The following is a 23412-nucleotide window of genomic DNA, read 5'->3' on the forward strand; positions in this document are numbered from 1 at the left end:
GGACGAGAAAGCCCAGCTCGCAGTCTACACTCTAATTCATACCAAAGCTGTTCTATCAGGTTGAGGACAGGACTCTTTGCAGGCCAGTCAAGTTACTCCACTCCAAACTAACTCATCCATGTCTTTATGTCTTTTCTTTGAGCACTGGTGTGTAGTCATGTTGGAATAGGAAGGGGCCATCCCCAAACTGTTCCCACACGTGTGGGGAGCATGAAATTGTCCAAAATGTTTTGGTATGCTGACGCCTTAAGAGTTTTTTTCACTGGAACTAAGGGGCCAAGCCCAACCCCTGAAAAACAACTCCACACCATAATACTCCCTCCACCAAATGATTTGGACCAGTGCACAAAGCAAGGTCCATAAAGACATGGATGAGCAAGTTTGGGGTGGAGTCCTGACTTCAACCCGATAGAACACCCCTGGGATGAATTTCAGCAGAGACTATGAGCCAGACCTTCTTGTCCAACATCATTGCCTGACCTCACAAATGCATTTCTGGAAGAATGGTCAAACATTCCCAAAGACACACTCCTGAACCTTGTGGACAGTTTTCTTAGAACAATTGAAGCTGATATAGCTGCAAAGGGTGGGCCAGCTCAATCTTGAACCTTACGGACTAAGAGTGGGATGCCATTAAAGTTCACGTGCGTGAAAAGGCAGGTGATACTTTTGACAATATAGTGTATATGTGGCATTATAGTATCATTTACTTTAATTCCAAAACCTATGTGTTCTCCCCATTGGTGTTACTAGCTCAAAGAGATATAAAGATATAAGATATATATAATAATATATATAATATGATATATATATATATATATATATATATAAAAGAGTATTTAAATCAATAAGCATTATCCTACTTCTGACAAAACACCTGTTACCTGGAAGTGACGGAATTCCTGGCACTGTTTCTTCACCTGTTCCTCGGCTTGTGATGGAAGTCTGGAACACTACATATGCTCACAAAGACACACTCCAGACATGAAAATAATATCTTTATTAAAATTATAATGAGTTTAACACACACAAACATGTTCTTGCTATACACAAAATCATAGAATCTCACTATATAAAGGGTATCCAATGGAAATCACGTCACTGCTAATATAATAATATAATGTGTTATCCTGAAGGCACACTTACTGTGCAGAGATTTTACAACTCCCACAAGTCCCATATTATATTATTAGACGGGATTGTGACTCGCACTACTTTGTTTTTTTTGGTTTACAGGACCTTTGGTGGACAAGGAGTCTGTCTGGAAGGAAGGTGCGTCCACACATATCACAAGCAACCAGTTGGCTCTGGGCACTGTGCCAGGCAGCTTCGTTTAAAGCCACAAGATCGTAGGAACCTTTCGCTGGGAAAAAAAAGGAGACAGAATATCAGTTTTCATTTCGGTGAAACAAAGTAGGAAAACATTTTCAGGAAATACCTGTAGACTTAGCATTAGCTAAGACCTAGTCATATTGCTTGTACAAGATGTTCTGGTTATTGTCTACGGAATGGACAAGGAAAACAACTTACAATCCGTTCATAATGCCTTGTTCTGACATAACATAGCATGCAAATAAACTTTACACTGTTTACATGATTCGATGAATATTTTCCATTTAATTTTGGGGCACTGCTCAAGTATCATGATTAAATGAAAACAAATAGATTTGAAATTATTAGATAAATTATGTAGAGATTATGCCGGATTTAACATGTTCAAACAAACTTTTCCTTAAAAAATCCCTAGTGCTATGTGGTGGTTGAAAAATGACTTTACGTGATAATTTTATGTATGTGGTATGCCCACAGTCCTCCAGGGAAAGCACAGGATCACTAAATCACAATTCCAATTGTTCCTCTATCTGGTCCAATTGGTTAGAATAATTTCACATCATACTTGACCCTCCTTGCCATTTAGGAAGAGCATTAAAACAATAAAATATTACAAACACAACTCTTATGCCTTGTACACACGGATGGACTTTCCAACAGAAAATGTGCGATCGGATTGTTTTGTTGGAAAATCCGATCGTGTGTGGGCTCCATCTGACTTTTTCCGTCAGAATTTCCAACACAAAGTTTGAGCAGGATCTAAAATTTTCCGACAACAAAATCCGATCGTTTAAATTCCGACAGTTCCGATGGACAAAGTGCAACGCATGCTCAGAATAAATTAAGAGATGAAAGCTATTGGCTACTGGCCCATTTATAGTCCTGACGTACATGTTGTACATCACCGTGTTCAGAACGATCGGATTTTCCGACAACTTTGTCCGACAGTGTGTATGCAAGACAAGTTTGGCACAAAATCTGTCGGAAAAAATCCGATGGATTTTGTTGTCACAATGTCTGACCGTGTGTACAAGGCATTATAACCACACTGCATGCTTTATAAACAGAATACACACATTAATATATTATGTAAAAATATTAGACTCAGGTTCTAAAAAAAAATATCTTTCCGAATTCTGCTATATGCAGTACAAGAATTTCAACACATTTTAATAATATTTGCCTGCCTCTGTACCATATACAAAATGTATAGGCCATTAAAGTGTATTTGCTTAAAGAGGTTGAGTTACAAAAAATGCAACATACACCCACAGGACATTCGTGTAATTCCTACATACCTGTAACAGTCAAAACAAAAAAGATTTGCCTGCCTTACCTAATATATAAAATGCTAACCAGGAGCCGCTGCAAACACCTTAATGTGTTCCCACACCAAAAATGGAAATTAGTAAGTAAATCAATAGTGTTGTGCTACACAACTCTATATATAGTGAGGATAAATCAAAACCAACAAAGAAAAAACACATCCAGAGGTGCTAACACTCCTAAATAAATGTGTAACTCCCCTATCAATAGGTAAATGGTGAATTGTGATATCTGAAACAATAAAGCCTTATGCACACAATCGGATTTTCCATAGACAAAGCCTCAGACTTTTGACTAAAGGGCGTTGGCCAAAAACTTGTCTTGCATACAAATGGCACACAATCGTCTGCCAACAAACACAAACTAAGTGACGTACTAGACATAATACGAGCCAATAAAGATGAAGTTCAATTGTCAGGCGCCACCCTTTGGGCTCCTTTTGCTAATTTTGTGTTAGTAGAAGTTTGGTGAGTGTAGATTCATGCTTTTCATTTCACGCTTTTCATTTTGTGCTTTTCATTTGGTGCTTTTCAGTTTGTTTTTGAACGGCCGTTCGTCAACCAGACATGTTGCAGAATCGTAGGAGATAACGTGTCATTTATTATTGGGCTTGGAATTATTGCTTTGACCAGTTCAGGAACAGGAGGAGGAGGATGTCTTTGACCAAAAATTGGTTGATTTATTAATCGTGACCAATTATGTCATATGCCTTTGCTGCGGGAGCTCCAGGAGAATAATCCGGATGATTTTCAGAATTATCTCCGGATGACGGACCCCTGCTTTCACCAACTCTTGGCATAGTTGACCCCCTATATTAAGAAGCAGGATACATGCATGAGGCTTTTATTATGTTTTTTGGTTGAATAATGATTTTATTTGTTATATTTTCTATATTTTTGGATGCATAGAATGCACTTTTTGGTTAAGTTCTATTGGCAGATAGCATGTTTAATTTTTTTTTTTTAATGCACAATAAAAAAATGTGGATAATAATACTTGGCTATGTGTTTTACTTCAAATGACAGTTTGGGAGTAGGCAGTTACATTTAAAAAAAATACAATGTAAAATTGACAAGGAACACCAACAAAGTTGTATCTTTGAGCTTAAAAACTATGGGATAATGGTGTTGTGGTAACTTGCCCCAAAAAAAACAAAAAAACAAGCATAATAATATTATTGTTGATATCACTAGAAAAAAAAAGCCTTTTAAAATACGTTTGGCATAACTCCATCAGTATCACCAGCAAAGCAGCTTCATTATTATCCCATTAAAGAAGAAGAGAATGTTCACTGCATTTCGATATTTCATAATTTGCCAAATCATGAATGTTAATTCTCCATTACAAATGCTAGTTTACAAGACCGACTGCTTCCAGCTCATCCTTGCTTCCGAGCATGCGTGTTTGTACTTTGGACTTTTGTCCAACGGACTTGTGTACACACGCTCGTAAAATCCAACAACAGACCACTGTCCACGGAAAATTTATAAACCTGCCATCCAACATTTGTCCACGGAAAGTTGGCCAACAATTCTGATGGAGCATACAAACGGTCGGATTTTTCGCCAACAGCCTGTCATCGTACAATTCTGGAAAGTCAAATCGTGTGTACGAGGCTTAAGTCTCCTTTCACGTGGGCTTTCCGATCAGGTCTGCCAGTCAGTTTTTCAGGACCTGATTGGACACTCCATGTTCTTCTATGGACCGGCGGATGTCAGTGGGGACATGTCCGCTGACACCCGCTGTTATCTGATCCCATCCAGTTTGTGAAATCTAGTGGTGACCCTATTTTCCATCAGTCTGGCGGATCATATCAGCTCGTATGCAATCGGATCAGAGGTGGATCCGTTTTCACCCGATCTCCCCATAGAAGAAGCAGGACTCTGACAGGTCCCTCTCAGCACAGTGAGCGGAGAGGGACCTGTCACCTCCATGCTCAGCAGGGATCAGCGGATCGAAGCGGAAAGCCCGTGTGAACTCACTCCAAAAAGAGCAAAACAAAAACCCAAGGGGAAAGCCACACGGTGGTTCCCAAAAACAAAAAATCACATAACTTCACCTGGGACATGTGACGCAATGCGTCGGAACAGAAGCGGGGACTTCATTTCCTAACCGGAAGTCGTCCATTTTGATACACCTTTGATGCCTGTATGAGTTTATGACTTAATTACAAATTGTGAGTGGCTTTTTAATGTTTTTTTTATGATTATTTAAATAAATACTGCGCTATGGAATCCCTTGTTTTGTTTTTTTTGAACATATATACTTGCTGGAGTTGTGTCATATATTGCATCCATCTACCCCAGAAGTAATTGGATTGACCACTATGGATACTATACTATACAGGTGTTTGAATGTGAAGACTCACTTGCTTATTTACTTGAGACTGTGGACTGTCATTCTTCTGTCCTCCATGCAGTGGGGCAGGAGTTTATTTATTCATTAGGGGAGGAGAAGAAAGAGCCAGACCGACATAGTGTAGCACAATTTATTAAGATAAAAATCAATATTAAAACAGATGGCAATCACAAGCGGGTGAGGGGGAGAGAGGATGACAGGTCGCAAAGGACATGTAATCCAAGAGTAAGCCGGAGCTGTGTGATTGTCCGTGGTCAGAAAAAAAGCAGGCCATTGCAGGGAGCAAGATAAAATGCCCTGTATAGCCGTGGTGGTGGATCCGATAATAGGATGTCCACCCAGAGATGATGTATCCAGCTGTAGTGAGAGGAGCTGTCAGTCTGTCCACTGTGAAGGCCAATAGGAATGGGTTTTAGGAAGCTAGCCACGCCTCCTTCATCAGCCATTCACCACTTTGATATTTATTCCTATACCTCTGGGAATTAGTATCTTGTAATTTTTTTTCTTTTTATCTATAACTTGTTATATGACATTTTACAATTACAGGATTGGCACAGTGTTAGCACTGTAGTGTTTTATGGTTATGTTTATTTATTCATTGATTAATTGTTATTTTCATGTAGACTTTCTATGTTACACTATTTGAAGTATATTTATTTCAACAGATTTATATTGCATTTGTATTTTTTGCTATGTATTATTCTTATTCATGTATAATTTGTTTTTCATTCATACCACTTTACCCCTGGAGAGTGTTTATATCTTTTTGTATTTTTATTGATTATGATTTCACCTGTATTATTATTGTCGATGTGTCTTCATACAATGTGATTTTTTGTTTTTTTAGTGAGTGAGGTTAGCGCCTGTTTTTTCACTTGTGTTTTTATGTTTCTCTTTTTTGAGTTAGGCCGCGTACACACGGGCGGACTGTCCGCCCAACTAGGTTCGTCAAACAGTTTGACAAACAGTCCGTTCAAAATTAGCATGAACGGACTTGACCACACATGACGAACGAACAGTCCGCTGAAAACTTGCGCGATGACGTGAACGGCACGTACGACGGGACGAGAAATTCGGCGTCCGATACACTGCAATGCAACCTTCGCCGTGCAAATTCTTTCTGAGCATGCGCGAGACTTAGTTTGCCGAACAAGCCTACACACGAGCGGACTGTCCGCTCAAACCAAGTTTCAGCGGACAGTCTTACGGAAATTCCGAAAAACTTTGTTTGTCAGACTGTCCGCTGAAACTGTCCGCTGAAGCCCACACACGAGCAGACTGTCCGCTGAAACACTGTTCAGCGGACAAAGTTGGACGAACAGTCCGCCCGTGTGTACGCGGCCTTAGTGTTTTAGATATCACAGTTCACCATTTACTTATTGCTTATGGAGTTACACATTTATTTAGCAGTGTTAGCGCTCTGGATGTGGTTTTATCTTTGTTGGTTTTGATTTATTATAACTATATATAGAGTTGAGTAGCACAACACCATTGATTTACTGATTAACTGAACAGGAAACTTATTGTGCAGTAAATCTAAGAGCTTTGCAAGAGATGCCATTACAAGTTGACTGTACTTTGCCCTCAAGCTTTTCTGGGGTGGGGGCAGTGGTCAGGAGTAGTGGAATTCTAAGAAAACCTGTCTTTAGGCTGGGTTCACACCTAAAACGGATGCAGTTGACAGCAGGGTTCCGGTGCGTCTCTGTTCTCTGTTTCAGGGACGAATCTGGCCTAAATTTTTCCCTGAATTCAGACCTGAAACAGCGCAAAAGACGCACACAACTCCTGTGCAATTCGCTCCGCAGCCGCCCCCGAAGAGGTTGGACCCAGGTCCATTGAGAGTCAGTCACAATTTCCTGTCTTGCAAATTTGATGCGGTTTTCTCATAAGTGAGAACCCAGCCTAAAACTAAATATCATTGGCATGGCTATAATAATAAGAAATGTCAATTTTCTGGCAGATACAGAAAATTGTGCCTGGTTGTGACTGGAAAAGTATTTCAATTGCATTACAAAATGGTCTGTGTATGAGTGATATATTGTATGTCATCTTCATTTTGTACTGACTCCGAACTGTTCAAAGCATCATTAAAAAGGTGTGATGTTTATATTCCTTAGGTGCTCAGGTATAATTAAAGCTGAACAGGCACAACTATTTGCACATTGCAATAATCCTCAATGTCACAAATACAGTCTCAAAAAGTAGAGACAAAGTAAGATGTTTTCTTTTCAAACTGATCGCAACGTAAAAATAATCATGACCTGTACTGTACAGGTATGTTCTCCATCTGATACAATCCCCTTGTGATTAAGATTAGGCACTGGATGGATTCCATAGCCAGTAGACAGCCTGCTATTGTCTATGGAATTTGTCCATTGTCTGGTATCAAAACAAGGAGAGTGAACCTGATAAGGAGCTTATCCTTCAGCTTCCCCATCAGGCCCCACCCACTGTCAGCATCACTGATTGCTAAAAGCATGTCAGCTGTAAAGCCAATAGCGTCCTTGACAACCAGTTACAGGCAAGGCAGAGCTAATGTTGCCAAATATGCTGTCCTGATAAACAGTGTACAAAGACAAGCATGTTGTCTGTCTCTGTACACCAACTAATGCCCCGTACACACGAGCGGACTTTTCAACATCCAAAGTCCGTCAGACCGAGTCCGTCAGACTATCCGATCGTGTGTGGGCTGCAACGGACTTTAGCTTCGCAAAAGTCTGACGGACTTTAGAAATGAAGCATGCTTCAAATTTTCCCGACGGAACTCCGCCGGACCCGGTCCCCTTCGAAAAATCCGCTCGTGTGTATGCTACTCCGACGGACTAAAACCGACGCTAGGGCAGCTATTGGCTACTGGCTATGAACTTCCTTATTCGAGTCGGGTCGTACGTCATCACGTTCGAATCCGTCGGAGTTTAGTGTGATCGTGTGTGGCCAAGTCCGTTCGGCCGAAAAGTCTGTCAGAACTCCGGCGGAATTCCGGCGGAACTCCTTTGGAAGTCTGTTGGACATAAGTCCTCTCGTGTGTACGGGGCATTAGAGTTCTTAATTACCTCCAGTTTTATTACTTATGGACAGGAGGTAGTTCATTTTGAATTTAGTGCAGCCATAGTGCCACTTGGGAAAAGTGACACTATTAAGAACTCCCAGAATCTTTTGCACATTTCAGCAAAGTTACCAGAACCGGTGGTGGAGCTTTTTATAGCCATATCATTAGAATAGTAATTTATTGAATTACTCTCTATGTTACTAAAGTCATTGTTATGCCACGTACACACGATCGGTCTATTCGGTGGACCAGAGTCGGCCGGACAATCCGCCTGTGTGTGAGCTCCGGCAGAATTTTTCTTTACAAAAGTCCGGCAGATTTAAAAAGAAGTTTTGACTCAAAATTGTCCGGACTCGGCAGTCCGGCGGACAATCCGCCCGTCTGTGTGCTAGTCCGCCGGACTTTTGAAATGAACGGACTTGCCCACCCGGAGAAAAGTTTGTTCATTTTGAACGTGGCTCCAGGTAGACGGGACTAGCGAAGGAAGTCAATGTCTCCACCTCCATCAGCGAGATTGACACCGCGCTGGCCTTGTCACCTGGTATGGATTTAAAGGGGAAGAGCTATAAGAAGATAGCAGAGGCCCGGCAAGAAGAACCGAAGAGTGGGACAAGACCCCTGAAGAGCGGGACAAGACCCGAAGTCGGAAGAAGACCCCAGACATCGGCGGCGATAGTAAAAGAGCTAGTAAAAGAGCAGAAGATAGTGGAGGAGTCCGGCAAGAAGACCCCATCAAGACGGAAGAAGAGAAGACCACCAGAGCTGTCTAATAAATTATTTTAAAAACTTGTGTTGTGTTTTTTTTATTCACACTTTTTTCACCAGGTGAATGGGTAGGGGTACATCGTACCCCATACTCATTCACATAGGGTGGGGGGCCGGTATCCGGGGGGCCCCCTTATTAAAGGGGGCTCCCGAATTCTGATAAGCCCCCCACCTGCAGACCCCGACAACCAACAGCCAGGGTTGTCGGGAAGAGGCCCTTGTCCTCATCAACATGGGGACAAGGTGCTTTGGGGTGGGGCAGCTGCAGGGCCCCCCTTTCCCCAAAGCAATCCCCCATGTTGTGGCCATGTTGTGCCTGGTCCCCCTTTCCTGACTGGCTGGGCTGCTTGCTCGGATTTCAAATGTCCAGTCGTGTGTGGGCAGGTCCGCTCATTCGGAAAGTACAGCGGACCTCTGCTGCAAAGTCCGGTGGGTTGTCTGCTGGACTAAGTCCGCCGGATAGTCCGATCGTGTGTACGTGGCATAAGAGGGGGTAACCTGCCTTCTCACCAGAACTTGCTTTTGACACCCTAGGCCATGGCTTAGGTGGCTTAGGCTATTTAGAAAACACTACAGCAAACAATCCAGGCCTAGTTTAGCTATACTTAATATATTTCTTTGGTTGTTTAACTAATAATTGTTTTGCCATTATGCTGTAACCTTGTATACAAGTCAATAAGAGTCATGCCAAGATAACTCTCCCTTTCAAAAGTTTTATAACAGGAAATTAATGGTGACTTTATCTCACTATGTTTCTCACACGATCTTGGCACCTAAAGAACGTTATCCAGCCTGTCAGCAATACACAACTTTAAATTGGACACAAGGGTTTTAAAGTACTTTTTTTGGAAAAATCATAACAACTGTGTTTTGAAGTTTGAGAAATATTTGTTGTGTTGCCAATTCATGCAACGGAGAAGAAAGAGAGCATTCTCACAAAGGCTCTTCACCTTTTAGCTTCCTTTATCCAAGATGTACTGGTAAAGTGGGAATCTGACTGGCTTCCAATGTTTAGAAATCAGCCATAAGATGTCAGTGAAAATCAATAGGTTGCTGTATGAAAATTGGAGCAGATGTAAAACCATTTCATCTTTGGATGAAACAAGGAATCCTATTGTTAAGGGCCCCATTTTTAGATGAACTCTGGTGCTGCTGTAGCCAGGAGACTCACTTTCCCATCTACTGTACTAGAGCCAACCCCTAGCTCTAAACCTTGCCTGGTCTCACAACTCCAAAAAAGGGTATTAAATAAGAAGGTCCACAGGATGTTTATTCTCCAAATAGAGGCACTTAAAGTAGAACTATGGCTTCCCAGTAACACAGTAGCACAGTTACTGCAGCATTTAAATGTAAGGACATCTATACTTACTACTTTCATTTAGTCCTCCAGCAAAGTCTCACAAATACCAGTTGATCCTGCCAGTGAGGTCTACCTAATGCAGCTTCGACTGCTGCACTGTTACTGAATTCAAAGCAGCCGCATCCCTAATGTTGGCTGTTCCTTCCTTTGAGGAGATGAGAAGATGTGGCAAGGGGTGTAGTTATCATTATTGCCACTGTTAAAGGAGAAGTACAGCCAAAGATTGTTTGGCTGTACTTCTCCTGTGGATCACAGGAGTGCAGTTCATTCTACACTCCTGTGACCCATTTTCAGCTGACATCACAGAGCCGGACCAGGCTGGGGAAAGAATGCGACCATATGGTCAGGATTCACCCAAAAGCCTGGACCGCCACCTGGCTAAGCCTCTCAGCGAGCCATTGAGAGCCTGAGTGAGCCACTCCTGCACCATCCACAGCCTGGCACTCCAGTGAGCGTGCGGGGGGGGGGGGTCAGAGCAGCAGGGCGGACTGACCATTGGGCTACTCGGGCACTGCCCGAGGGCCCCATGCCACTAGGGGGCCCCATCAGGGTTGCCAGCCTCAGTAAAACCCAAGATTATAGTTGCCCCACCTCTCCAGTACCTTCTCAGCCAATAGAAACATGTCTGTGTGTACTGTGTGTGTGATATTATACTGTGTGTGTGTTTGTGTATACTATGTGGCCCCATAATCTCTGATTGCCTGGGGGCCCCATAATCTCCTATTGCCCGGGGGCCCCATGAGTTGTCAGTCTGCCCCTGCAGAGCAGAGAGGGGGTGACTAACAGTCACCTGCTCGCAGAGCTTTGAAAACCGAGTGATCAGTGGTGTTTGACCGATGTTGCATCTACCTAGGTAAGTATAATTCTTAAAAAAACGAAATCCTATAATTCTCTTTTAACTCATTAGACTGCAGTTAGCAGCTGGCCACATCTAGCCCTGTCCACCGCTTTCAGGATAAGTAGAACTGACTGTGCCACTGATACCATTATGAGCTGCAGAATCTGGGCATCCCAATGACAGAGGTAAAATAAGTTTTTCTTTACTTTATGAAGCTCTTTCATAGCACAGTAACTGGATTTGAGGCCTGTTAGACTGAAACAAAAGAGCCTTTAGATGCACTTTAACCACTTCGCCCCGGGAAGACGTCCTGGGACGGCCTTGACTTTCCGGGGTTATATCTGAATGATGCCTGAGGTTACAGACATCATTCAGATATCGGCATTTTCAGCCGGCGATTCCCTGCACCATAAGAATGATCATAGTGGACGTCCCCTCCCGCCGCCCTCAGGTGCTTCTACCGACTCAACGCTTCCATCGGTGAGTCGGACACAGGATCCACCGGCCCAGACCAGATGGTCGCCGAGAGTCTCTATGATCGTTCGGAGGCTGGGCGCGATGTTATGATGTCACGCCCGGCCTCTGCATTCAAATAACGGCGCCGCCTCGGCTGGGAAGCCGTGATCTTTTTTTGGGTTATTTTTTGACCCTGTATCTCACTGTAAATAAGTCCGATCATGCCATATTCCTATTACAAGGGATGTTTACATTCCAAAAAAAAAAAAAAAAAAAAGTAAAATTAACAATAAAAAAAAAAAAGTAAAGCGCCCCTGTCCCCGTGAGCTTGTACGCAGAAGCGAACGCATACGTAAGTCCCACCCACATATGAAAACCGTGTGCAAACCACACATGTGAGGTATCGCCACGAACATTAGAGCGAGAGCAATAATTCTAGCCCTAGACCTCCTCTGTAATGCAAAACATGTAACCAGTAAAAACTTTTAAAGCGTTGCCTATGGGGATTTTTAAATACCAAAGTTTAGCGCCATTCCACGAGCGTGTGCAATTTTGAAGCATGACATGTTGGGTATCTATTTGCTTGGGCTAACTTTACTGTTTTTTTTTTAAAGCATGAAACTGTTTTTTTTCTGAAAAAAACGTGTTTGAAAAATTGCTGTGCAAATACCATGCAAGATAAAAAGTTGCAAGAACCGCCATTGTATTCTCTAGGGTCTTTGCTAAAAAAAACATATATAATGTTTGGGGGTTTCTCTCCTACATGTAATTTTCTAGCAAAAAAATGAATTTTACATGTAAGAGACAAATGTCAGAATTGGCCTGGATGCGAAGTGGTTAAGAACTGAACATCAACAGAGAAGTCAGACTATTTTCGTGAAGTACCTTTATCTAGCGACTGAACTTCTCAATGAGCAGCAGTCATGTGAACCTGCCTATATGTTACCTATTTTGGGAGCTCCATTTTTTAAAAGAATAAAGCTTTATTAAACAGTTTTCATGAGGTACAAACGAGTGGAAAACACATACTGTATACAGTATGTATCCGTCCCAAAATAACAGAGAATGCACACACGTATAAAAGATAGGCGCTCCAGTTTTACACCTGTTTTCCTAAAGCAGCCCTTTAATCCTGACAAACCAATGTGACCCTTCTTTTTACATTGAATCCTGAAGTGAACCTGTGCTTTGACAATGCGGGGAACAGCAGCAGATTCACTTTACCGCCCCACCTTCCCCAGCAGCACACAGTTACTACCTATTCACTTTCCCAAGCCCTATGTAAGCTCAGAGTCACTTGAATTCGAATTTACATTGGCCGAGAACTAACCCCATATGACAACGTAAGCCCAGATACTCAGCTCCAGTAAGGTTATTTGAAATGGTCACATGCATCCTCATATCCAGACTTTCCCAATTTTCTTTCTTCATTCCTGGAAGCTGAATGGTCATAGATATAAGTCTGTATGGATCTGCTGCCCTCTACTGTCTGGATTTGTAAGTGGCTGTGCTGCTTAAAGTGGAGTTTTGCCCCCCCAACCACCAAAAAATTTAAAGTCAGCAGCTACAAATACTGTAGCTGCTGACATTTAATATTAGGACACTTACTGTCCTGAAATCCAGCGGTGTTGGCACCCCAGCCGATTGTTTCGTAATAACCTGACCTTTCTCTGTTGCAGTTACAGTAACATTAAATTTAAAGGTGTTGTTTACCTTTACCAAAAAAATGTCCTATGCAGACAAGGGATATCTGTAGATAAAAACAAGCTGTGCAGCTTTGGCCAAAGTTAACTATTACCCTTGCTATAGGTGTAGGCCATTTAGATATCTCATGAAGCCTGGCTGGAAAACTTCTAGCACACTGCTAAGGATGTTGCTATAAGAAGCCTTGTGTTAATTCTCACCTTCATCATCACAGCCAATCAGTGGGCCCTATCGATCGTGTAAACAAGGCAGACAGCCGTTCTGTCACAAAGGAAGATGGAGGCAGATCTCTGTCTTCCTCCAGTTAAACTATCCCCCACACAGTTAGAAAGTAATCCCTAGGAGCACCCCGTCAGTGTCATTAGTACAGTGAGAGTGCATTTTTTTTTAGCACTGATCACTGTATTAGTGTCACTGGTCCCCAAAAAGTGGCACTTTGTTTCCGATTTGTCTGCCGCAATGTCGCAGTCCTGCTAGGAATCACTGATCCCTGCCATTACTAGAATAGTAGCAGAATACATATTGCATATTGGCCTAAATTGATAAATACATTATTTTATTATTCTTTTTACTGGGTATGTTTTATAGCAGAAAGTAAAAAATATAGATTTTTTTTCAAAATTGTTGATCATTTTTTTGTTCATAGCGCAAAAAATAAAAACCGTAGAGGTGATCAAGTGCCATCAAAAGAAAGCTCCATTTGTGGGGAAAAAAAGGACATACATTGTATTGGGTACAGCTTCGCACGTCAGCACAACTGTCAGTTAAGATAGCCCAGTGCCGTATTGCCCTGGTCATGAAGGGGAGTAAACCTACCTTTAAGTGGTTAAGGTAAAAATCATTTTTAGGTGTAGTATCACTGTAGGACCTTAGGCTATTGGGTACTGCCGCTATCATTCGTGGTAAGGGAAACTGGCATGCATGAAGCCTGCTGCGCTTTTTGAATGGGCAAGGAGGAGGAGGGCTGAACTTCCGGGGGACCTCGCCGCATGTCGCTGAAGCCAAGTCTACCACTCCCCCCCCCCCCCCCCCGAAAGGTGTCAGATGTGGCACCAGAGGGGGTGGGAGGAAGCAGATAAGTGGAGCTTCCCCTTTTTGGGTGAAGCTCTGCTTTAATGTCTCAGAGTTGTAGATCACTTCCTATCTCTGGAGAGCTGGGTTAGAAGTCTCAGAAGGAGGAAGTACATTGAGAGACTCTAATACCACATATCCTGCTATGGAGGGGCTGTTACTAACACAGGCCATAATCAGGGATTATTAGGCAAGTGTTCCTATGTTTATTAGTTTGCTATTGTTGCCCATAGCTTCTGGGTGTATATATTTACAGTAAATACTGGTGACAGAAGTATTTCTGTCCCCTTGTTGTTATCTCACATGCACTATACCAGATAATTTGATCTGTGACACAGTGTGTGTGTGTGTAAGTCCCCTTGTTGTATCATAATAGGTGAACCTGTTTAATGCAATAGAGTGTATATGCATTTTATGTTATTTTATTTAACCCAGTCAGGGCTTAAAGTGGTTGTAACCCTAACAAAACAAAAAAAAACGATCCTGATCCTTTAAAGCAAGATACACAGCATAGTGCTTGTGCTGTGTCATTTGTCCCTTGCTATGTTCAACAAAACATGGTTGATCCTGCCAGTTTCTGTGTCCCCCTTAGTATGCTGACCATGGTAAGCAGGGCAGCTGATCCCTGATTACCATGGTCAGGTTACGTGCCTCCATCATCTCACAGTCTCACCTCTCTCCCCTTCTCCCCCTTCCTGCCTGTCAGCTTGGGAGTGTGTGTGTGTGTTATCCATCTCCTCCCCGCCCCTCCCATTCCACCACTATAGCTGTAAAATTATTACTGAGAAATCCTGTGATCCTCTCTCTTACAGCAAGATATAATGTGCAGTATCTGTGTTTTTAAAAAAATAATTCCTCAAAATACCTTATTTACAGCGCTGCTGGACGCTCATGTGACCTCCCACCGCTCTCCTCCTGGCCGACGTCAGTGGGGAATCTCAGCCTCTCCTGCTGTAATGCTCGGATCAGGGAAGGAAAGCTCAGGCAGGTCACATGAGCGCCCAGCGGTGCTGTAAAAGAAGGTATTTTCTGGAATCATTAAAAAAAACACAGATACTGCAAATTATATCTTCCTGTAAGAGAGAGCATTACAGGATTTCTTAGTAGTGACTTTACAACCACTTTAACAACCACCATAGACTAAAGCCAGGTTAGGCATCTGATGGCCGTAGGTAGTTAGAGATCTGGTTGCATGGCATATTAGAAGCCGTTAGGGACTAAGATGCAGAGTAGATAGGGTGACCCTGTATTCCAGTATCACACCCCAGTTTCTGCTGGTGAAAACCTATGTACCAGGCCAGTTGATCATCATTTAGAGCAAGCATATGCAATTAGCGGACCTCCAGCTGTTGCAAAACTACAAGTCCCATCATGCCTCTGCCTTTGGGAGTCATGCATGTGGCTGTCAGAATCTTGCTATGCCTCATGGGACTTGTAGTTATGCAACAGCTGGAGGTCCGTTAATTGCATATCTCTGATTTAGAGGATCTCTCCATCATCACTGATTCTGTCTTCAGGTCGTCTACACCAAGGCAGATGCTGCATCGTGATCATCCTCAGGGATCCCTACAATGGGACTTTGTTGCAACATTCAGGTGAAGGCACTGCCAACTTTATTACGAAACCCACTCTTCCAAATAGCAAAGGTTCTGGTTATCTCATTTTCCTACAGGGTGAGCACAATATCATGTTGGGTGGGGGGGGATTTCTCATACAAGTCCATATTTATTCATTTATGAAAAATAATTGCTGCATATTTTGTTTGCATACCTAATTTAACATGGTCTGTTTTTTATACAGAATAGAATGGCCGTTTGTAATAAACTTCCAAGGTGAAGTGTTTTCTGTTTTGTTAATCTTTTCTTGGCATTGTATACAATGAAATGTTCTATCAATTTAAATGATTTTACAATTTCAAAGTCAGAACAACAGACATTGCTGAGTTCAGCTAAGATCGGCGCATTTTTCACATATTACACTGTCTCTGTTGTTGGCAGAATAGGATGTCTCATCTGCCCAGTTTTAATGTGATTCATATCCCACAGCATATGTTGTTAGAGCAAGCAGTGTAGCATTGGATCTGTTAGGAACATACTTTATACTTTGGGCACCAACTATTTCATGTGTTTTTCATATTGCGTTGCGAGTTTGGAGACAGACAATACTGTGCAACGTAATAATAATGAGGGTGCAATTTGTTTGTCAATCTCAAACCTATCTTCTGTAGTACCATATTTTTTTCTTTATGTTTATTTCCATATTTTTGTGCCCATTTTTGTTTGTATTTCACCTGATTATAGATATTACTGTATGCAATACATTTGAAATAAATATATGCTTGTAAAAAGGTTTGTCATTTTCTCCATCCAGTTCTGAGATTAACATGAGAACATGAGCACAGGCAGCCTAATAATATGGCCTTTCTCTGTTGCAGTTACAGTAACATTAAATTTAAAGGTATTGTTTACCTATGTATGTCTATGCAGACAAGGGACATCTGTAGATAAAAACAAGCTGTGCAGCTTTGGCCAAAGTTAAATATTACCCTTGCTATAGGTATAGGCCATTTAGGTATCTCAAGAAGCCTGGCTGGAAAACTTCTAGCACGCTGCTAAAGATGTTGCTATAAAAAGCCTTGTGTTACTTCTCACTTTCATCATCACAGCCAATCAGCGGGCCCTGTCAATTGTGCAAACAAGGTAGACCGCCGCTCTAGCAGAGAGGACGACAGAGATCTTGTGTTTCTGCTATGCGTTTTTTTTCAAAATTGTTGGTCTTTTTTTTGTTTATAGCGTAAAAAAGAAAAATCGCAGAGGTGATCAAATACCACCAAAGGCTCTATTTGTGGGGCAAAAAAGGACATACATTGTATTGGGTACAGCGTCGAAACGTCAGCGCAATTGTCCGTTAAGGTAGCCCAGTGCTGTATTGCACAAAATGGCCTGGTCATGAAGGGGGGTAAACTTTCTGGGGATTAACTGGTTAAGGTAAAAATTGTTTTTAGGTTTAGTATCAATTTAGGACCTTAGAACAAGTGTATTAGAGGGAGGAACCTTTCATTTTATTTATTTCTTTGCTTACCTACTTTCCTTTTTCCCCTCTCCTTTTCTTTCACTTCATCTTTCCTACTCCATATTCCTCCCACTTCCCCCATAATTCTAAAATACAGACCACCACAGTGGAGGCATCAACTTGCTTTGCTCTTTTCTTGCTTTTGCTTTGTCCTTTGATTATTATTGCCTTGGATATGTACTGGTTTTCCTACTATACACAGTTGTATTATAGGACAATTTCCATGCCTAGATGTCTAATCCTGTCTTGGGTTGATCTAAATCAGGGGTCTCCAAGTTTTTTTAGCTGGAGGGCCACATTGTAGATTTTACGAATATTCACAGGCCGAAAAAATGTGTTATTTATAAATAAATGAATACAATTGAAATAATCTCATCATAGCCTTTCCACATGTCTGTGTCCCCCTCAGAGCTTTTCCGCATGTCTGTGTCCCCCTCAGAGCTTTTCTGCATGTGTGTGTGTCCGCCAGAGTCTCCTTGCACATTGTGTCCCCATCGGAGCATTTCTGCACATCTGTGTCCACATTAGAGCCTTTCCGCACCTCTGTGTCCCCCATCGGAGTCTCCCCAATACCAGTGTCCCCCATATCTGTGTCCTCCATCCATCAGAGTCTCCTCATCATCAGTGTCCCCATCAGAGTTTCCCCATCATCAGTGTCCCCAGCAGAGTGTCCCCATCATCAGTGTCCCCAGCAGAGTCTCCCCATAATCAGTATCCCCAGCAGAGTCTCCCCATAATCAGTGTCCCCAGCATCAGTGTCCCCAGCAGAGTGTCCAAATCATCAGTGTACCCATCATCGGTGTCCCCAGCATCAGTACTCCCATCAGCAGTGTCCCCATCAGCAGTGTCTCCATCAGCGTCCCCAGGATCAGTGTCCCCAGCAGAGTGTCCAAATTATCAATGTCCCCAGCATCAGTGTCCCCAGGATCAGTGTCTCCAGTAGTCTCTCCATAATCAGTGTCCCCAGCAGTCTCCTCACTATTGGTGTCCCCAGGAACAGTGTCCCCATCATCAGTGTCTCCAGCAGTCTCCCTATCATCAGTGTCCCCAGGATCATTGTACCCAGCAATCTCCCCATCATCAGTGTCTCCAGGATCAGTGTCTCCAGCATCAGTGTCCCCAGCGGTCTCCCCGTCATTGGTGTCCTCAGCAGGTACTTCTGTACATTTGCTTCTTGCCTCAAGCAGCTATCCTGCACCTCCTGACTCCTGACCGCTGCTAAACACATGGAAAGATCTCTGATACAAACATCGGGCAAGATGCTGGGACGCCGGGAGGTGCTGCGCTGATGATGTCATTGGTTGCTAGGATATTGGCCGTCCCAGCAGCCAATCCTTAGCACAACGTGGCAGCATGGGAGGGTGTGGGGAAGCAGCTTTGTTTGCAGGACCTGCCAGTCATACTGCCAATCTGCTGCTTTTAAAAGGCAGCAGATTGGTAATGCTATGTTGACAGAGTCTGGGTGAGCCGCGGGCTGGAGAAAAGACACAATAAGGGATTACAAAATGCATAACTGCATAAATTGGTGTTTTTATATATCTGCCTGTGGTTCAGTGTTAATATTGTTAACAAGACAGCCATATAGATGGTTGATTGTTATTTTGTAAATCCCACTATACAACATTTGTATTTGTGATATATACGTGATATTTATCTATTTGTTCTATAAATAAAAAATGTACAAAAAGAGATAATTTATTTATAAACAAATGTAATATAAATTGGTGAAGCGCTGCTTTAAATGAGAACGATAAGGAACCAGAGGTAATTTTATCATATAGTTGTTTTAAGGTTATCTATAAAGTCTTTAAAATAAATCATGCTTCTTCTTTTTACCTTTTTTGGTACAAAAGAAATAAGTCTGTGCCACCAGCCTTTTTAAAGAGGGTATAGAAGTTGTATTGCCCACCAGTTTTTTGGACCAGCTGTAATTTTCTCCTGGCCTGGTATGATTGCAGAATTTTGTTAAAAGGGATAACTCCCCCCATATGCCTTCTGTAGTAATTAATGCAAACAGGATATGCACCCCTTCTTACATCAGTTTTGCCAATGGTTCCCAAATAGGTCAATTGGTGAATTTAGCTGGCAGTCTTTTTGTTGATACACAAAACTGTATATTAGGATACTGCATACCCGGGTTAACTTTTATACAGCCTTTGCTTGGCAATGGCCACATGCCAACTTGTACAATGACACAATGGGACTGATTTACAAACGATTTGCGCCATGAGTTGCGGCGCACGCCCATGCGCAACAGCCGTTTTTGTATTCACAAAGCATGTGTGCCTGTAACACAGCGCAATTCCCCATTTACTATTAAAATACTGGCACATGGGAGGCGGCGATCAGAGCTGCTATAGACATGGCGCACCCATTATTCAACTCAGAATTAAAAGAAGCTGGAAGTGCCAATATTATGGGGGTGATGTGGGTGATGTGAAAAAGTATAGTTATAACTGTCCAAGTAACAAATATGCCCAAAATAGAATGGAAAAGTAACTTTCTCTGAGCAAGCTTGCTGCGCCTGCAAATACACTTGGAACTGCGCGAGGTCAATTTATGCACTGCGCATGTGCAAGCGACATTTGCGCACGTTCAAGTGCTTTGTTTCACTCCCCCGGAAAAATCTTAGTAAATGTCAAGCCACGTAGATGCATTTGCATAAGTTGAACTGGCGCACCTCTCAACTTGACTCTTTTTTTTTGCGCTGGTTCACTTTTATGTTTTTTTAAGGCTATTTGCACACAGGTCATGTTAGCATTAAGAAAAAAAAAATTAAGAACAAAAAAATGCGTGGGGGTCCCCCGAAATTCCATACCAGGCCCTTCAGGTCGGTATGGATATTAAGGGGAACCCCGTGCCAAAAAAAAAATGGCATGGGGGTCCCACTCAAAATCCATACCAGACCCTTCAGGTCCAGCATGGATTTTAAGGGGAACCCCGCACCAAAGGCATTCATCTTAGTAAATTACCCCCAATATGTGTGCAATACCAGATGCAAAATCACACAGGTGTGTTATAAAACACAAAGACTAAGCAAATGAATCAATAAAAACCAGCATACATGAAATAAAATAAAAACTTGTGATAAAAAAACACATATAAATCCATATTAAGTGCAAAATAGTCCATTAAGATTACTCCTCAGGTACACAGCCCGAAAGTGGATTTTCTTGCTACAACATAGTCCCATATGACAGCCAAAGGGATAATAAAAAGCCAGGTGGCTGCTTACCAGAGATGTAGGATCTCTATTACGGAGATCAAATGGGCACAGTCAGGGGGGATCACTCAGGCAGGAACAGCGATGTTAAGCATCTATCAAGATCCTTTCCTCCACCGGTAACAACAACCTCAAGTGTAGCCTCCTTTCCCTGTTGAAGCCTAAGCCCCCATACACCGTTGCATTTTGGCGGAACTGGTGTTGCATACACACGGTTGGACAAAGTTGTCGGAAAATCCGATCGTTCGGAACGTGATGACATTCCTTCGTTGCGACAGGACTACGTTGAGGCTACTAGCCAATTGCTTTGGTCTCATAATTTGATCTGAGCATGTGTGACACTTTGTCCGATCGGAATTCTCTACAAACGATTGGAAAAAGTCCGATCGGATTTTGTTGTCGGAAAATTTGAGATCCTGCTCTCAAATTTTTTCCATCTGAATTTCCGATGGAAAAAGTCCGATAGAGCCCACACATGATCGGATTTTCCGTCAATATAATCCGATCAGACCTTTTCCGTCGGAATTTCCGACCATATGTATGGAACATAATACGGTGAAATGCAATGTCGGGTGGAGCTAGCAGATTGGATGTCACTACGCACCAAGCCCCAGTCAGCTGGTGTGAGCCGCGGCTGTGTTTTTTGTGTTTGTTGCTGCTTGTCATTTGTTGTTTTTAAGATTGCAGGGGTGCTGTGTTGTGCCCCGTTTTTGAATAAATGAACTTTGGATTTTAAAAACACTATGAAGCCTCCCTCTTTCCTTTCATGATGTTCTCATTGAAAGTCTTTTACCCTCAAATGTGGGTTTTATGAAGCGCACTGGAGGCTGGTGTTACCGGTGGAGGAAAGGATCTTGACGGATGTCTAACATCGCTGTTCCTGGCTGAGTGATCCCACCTGACTGTGCCCATTTGATCTCTGTAATAGAGATCCTATATCTCTTTTATTTTATTTCATGTATGATGGTTTTTATTCATTCATTTGGTTAATTTTTTGTGTGAGTTTGCATCTAATAGTGCATTTTTGCACATCAGCACTGGTATTGCACACATATTGTGTTGCACATGTTGGTATTTTTCTGGTTTGGTTGCACATTTTCATTTTTATACACTATTTTCCAAACGGAATATTTCATTTTTTTGTATAGATTGCAGCACTGTCACATATATATCATATAGTTTTATTTTTATATATACTTGTTCACTAGTAATCACTGGGGGTAGCGCGGATTACCCACGTTACACAATGGCCATATACACCAGTAAAACATTTTGGAAGTGTGGACAAGATCACATGATCAAAACTCAGACTGGCTCACAACCCAGTCTATAGGTTCTGATGATGCTAGCTGCAGTTTCCAAGGGAGCACACAGCTTTCTACAATGACAGGGCTTAAATAGCCAGGAAGCTGTCAGTTCACAATAGGGCTGGTGTGAATGCATGAATTGTAGACTTTTTTTTTTTTTAACTCTTACCTCCTATTGTTCTGACCTCTGGCTTCTTGGGCTCTGGTCTTTGCAGATTCTTAGGCAATCTGTCATTTTCAAGATGCCACTTCTTCAGACATTGAGGTTCATGGATACCGATAGACTTTGTGCCAAACTCACGCCCGCAGATGTAGCATACAACCGTTGGAGGGGCTTTTGTAGCAGGTGGCTGGAAAACAGATATTTTGAAAAGTATACAAAGTTATTTTCTTTACTTAAATGTTTTACAAGAAAAAAAGTGAAACTTAAAAGTTGAGGACAAAGCAGCAACTAGTTAATATATATCATCGATACTACGCCTAAGCCTGTTTATTGGGTGAAACATGTTAGAGCAGAGTGGTATCTACAGCAGATGCCTTGACAGCCCACAAGATTTTCAATAAACAATATGGCACTGTAGCAGGGTAGTGGGGTGACCCCGTGCCACTGGGTAAAATGGTGATTAAGCCAGATTTTGGAGGAAGCAAGCACGTAATGATGCAGGTGTGTGCTGCATTTATATTAGAGCTGGAGCTCAAAGCCCCACGCTCCTGAGGGAGGTCAGCGTGTGTGAAGGGAGCCGTGTGAGTTGTTGTTGTGTATCAAGGTGTTCGGGTCAGGACAGTGGAAGGCCCGAGCCTGAAAGAAAGTCCATGAGGGACAAGAGAGAGAATCTATGTGGGATAGAGAAACAGCTAGGAAGCTGTAAGGAAGACGCAGAGCTGACATGCAGCGTCTGCGCATAAACACTGGGAAATGTTTAATGCTCAACTAGACCAAACAAAGGCACTAAAGTTCAGGAGGGACCCTAAAGGGATACTTGGAGCAGTAAAGCCGCCGCAAGAGAGCCAGGAGGCTAAATGCATGTTTTTAAAATGATGGTGAGAACCCCCTGTGTGGGAAGACATGCCTGTGTGAAGTTTTGATATTCATTTAAATAAAAGTGGGCAGGAAAGCCCTGAAAACGATATCTGGTATGGAGTAAAGTCATGCTTTTGGTGCTACTGAGCTAAGAAACCTACAGTAGACGTGTCACAGGCACTTAACAGCCATAGTTGTACAGTATAAATAGGTTCATCAAGTTCAACCACAATTTGCAGAGCAGCAATATAATATTGTTGCATTGTGATGGATCTTTGACAGTAGTTACATGATATATTAAAAAACACAAAGGAGAATATGTATAAAGCTGTAAATGTGACAGTCACTAAATATTCACTCAAGGTTTTTCTTCCTGATGCATGTATTTTAACCACTTGCCTACTGGGCACTTAAACCCCCCTCCTGCCCAGACCAACTTTCGGTGTTCTCACACTTTGAATGACAATTACTCAGTCATTTAACACTGTACCTAAATTAATTTGTTGTCCTTTTTTTCACACAAATAGAGC

The 23412-nt window shown here is 42.3% G+C and overlaps 1 protein-coding gene and 1 long non-coding RNA gene across 2 annotated transcripts in view; one reads left to right on the top strand and one right to left on the bottom strand.

The window, feature by feature from the left end:
• Positions 1 to 1597, top strand: part of LOC143940631 (uncharacterized) — a 60923-nt gene extending 59326 nt beyond the window's left edge. Inside the window, exon 2 of the long non-coding RNA XR_013263900.1 lies at positions 1237 to 1597. This is a non-coding gene — a long non-coding RNA (uncharacterized LOC143940631). The remainder of the gene's footprint in view (positions 1 to 1236) is intronic.
• The window catches only part of LOC143940630 (zinc finger protein 474-like), a 68505-nt gene continuing 46074 nt past the window's right edge, over positions 982 to 23412 (bottom strand). Inside the window, exons 3-4 of the mRNA XM_077462205.1 lie at positions 22031 to 22211; positions 982 to 1363 (exon numbers count right to left, since the gene is read on the bottom strand). Coding sequence (XP_077318331.1) covers positions 1212 to 1363; positions 22031 to 22211 — 333 coding nt within the window. The 3' untranslated portion in view covers positions 982 to 1211. The remainder of the gene's footprint in view (positions 1364 to 22030; positions 22212 to 23412) is intronic.

Source organism: Lithobates pipiens, unplaced genomic scaffold (assembly GCF_037356315.1).
Source record: "Lithobates pipiens isolate NorthernLeopardFrog02 unplaced genomic scaffold, aLitPip1_a1.2 Scaffold_3, whole genome shotgun sequence".
Taxonomy (NCBI): domain Eukaryota; kingdom Metazoa; phylum Chordata; class Amphibia; order Anura; family Ranidae; genus Lithobates; species Lithobates pipiens.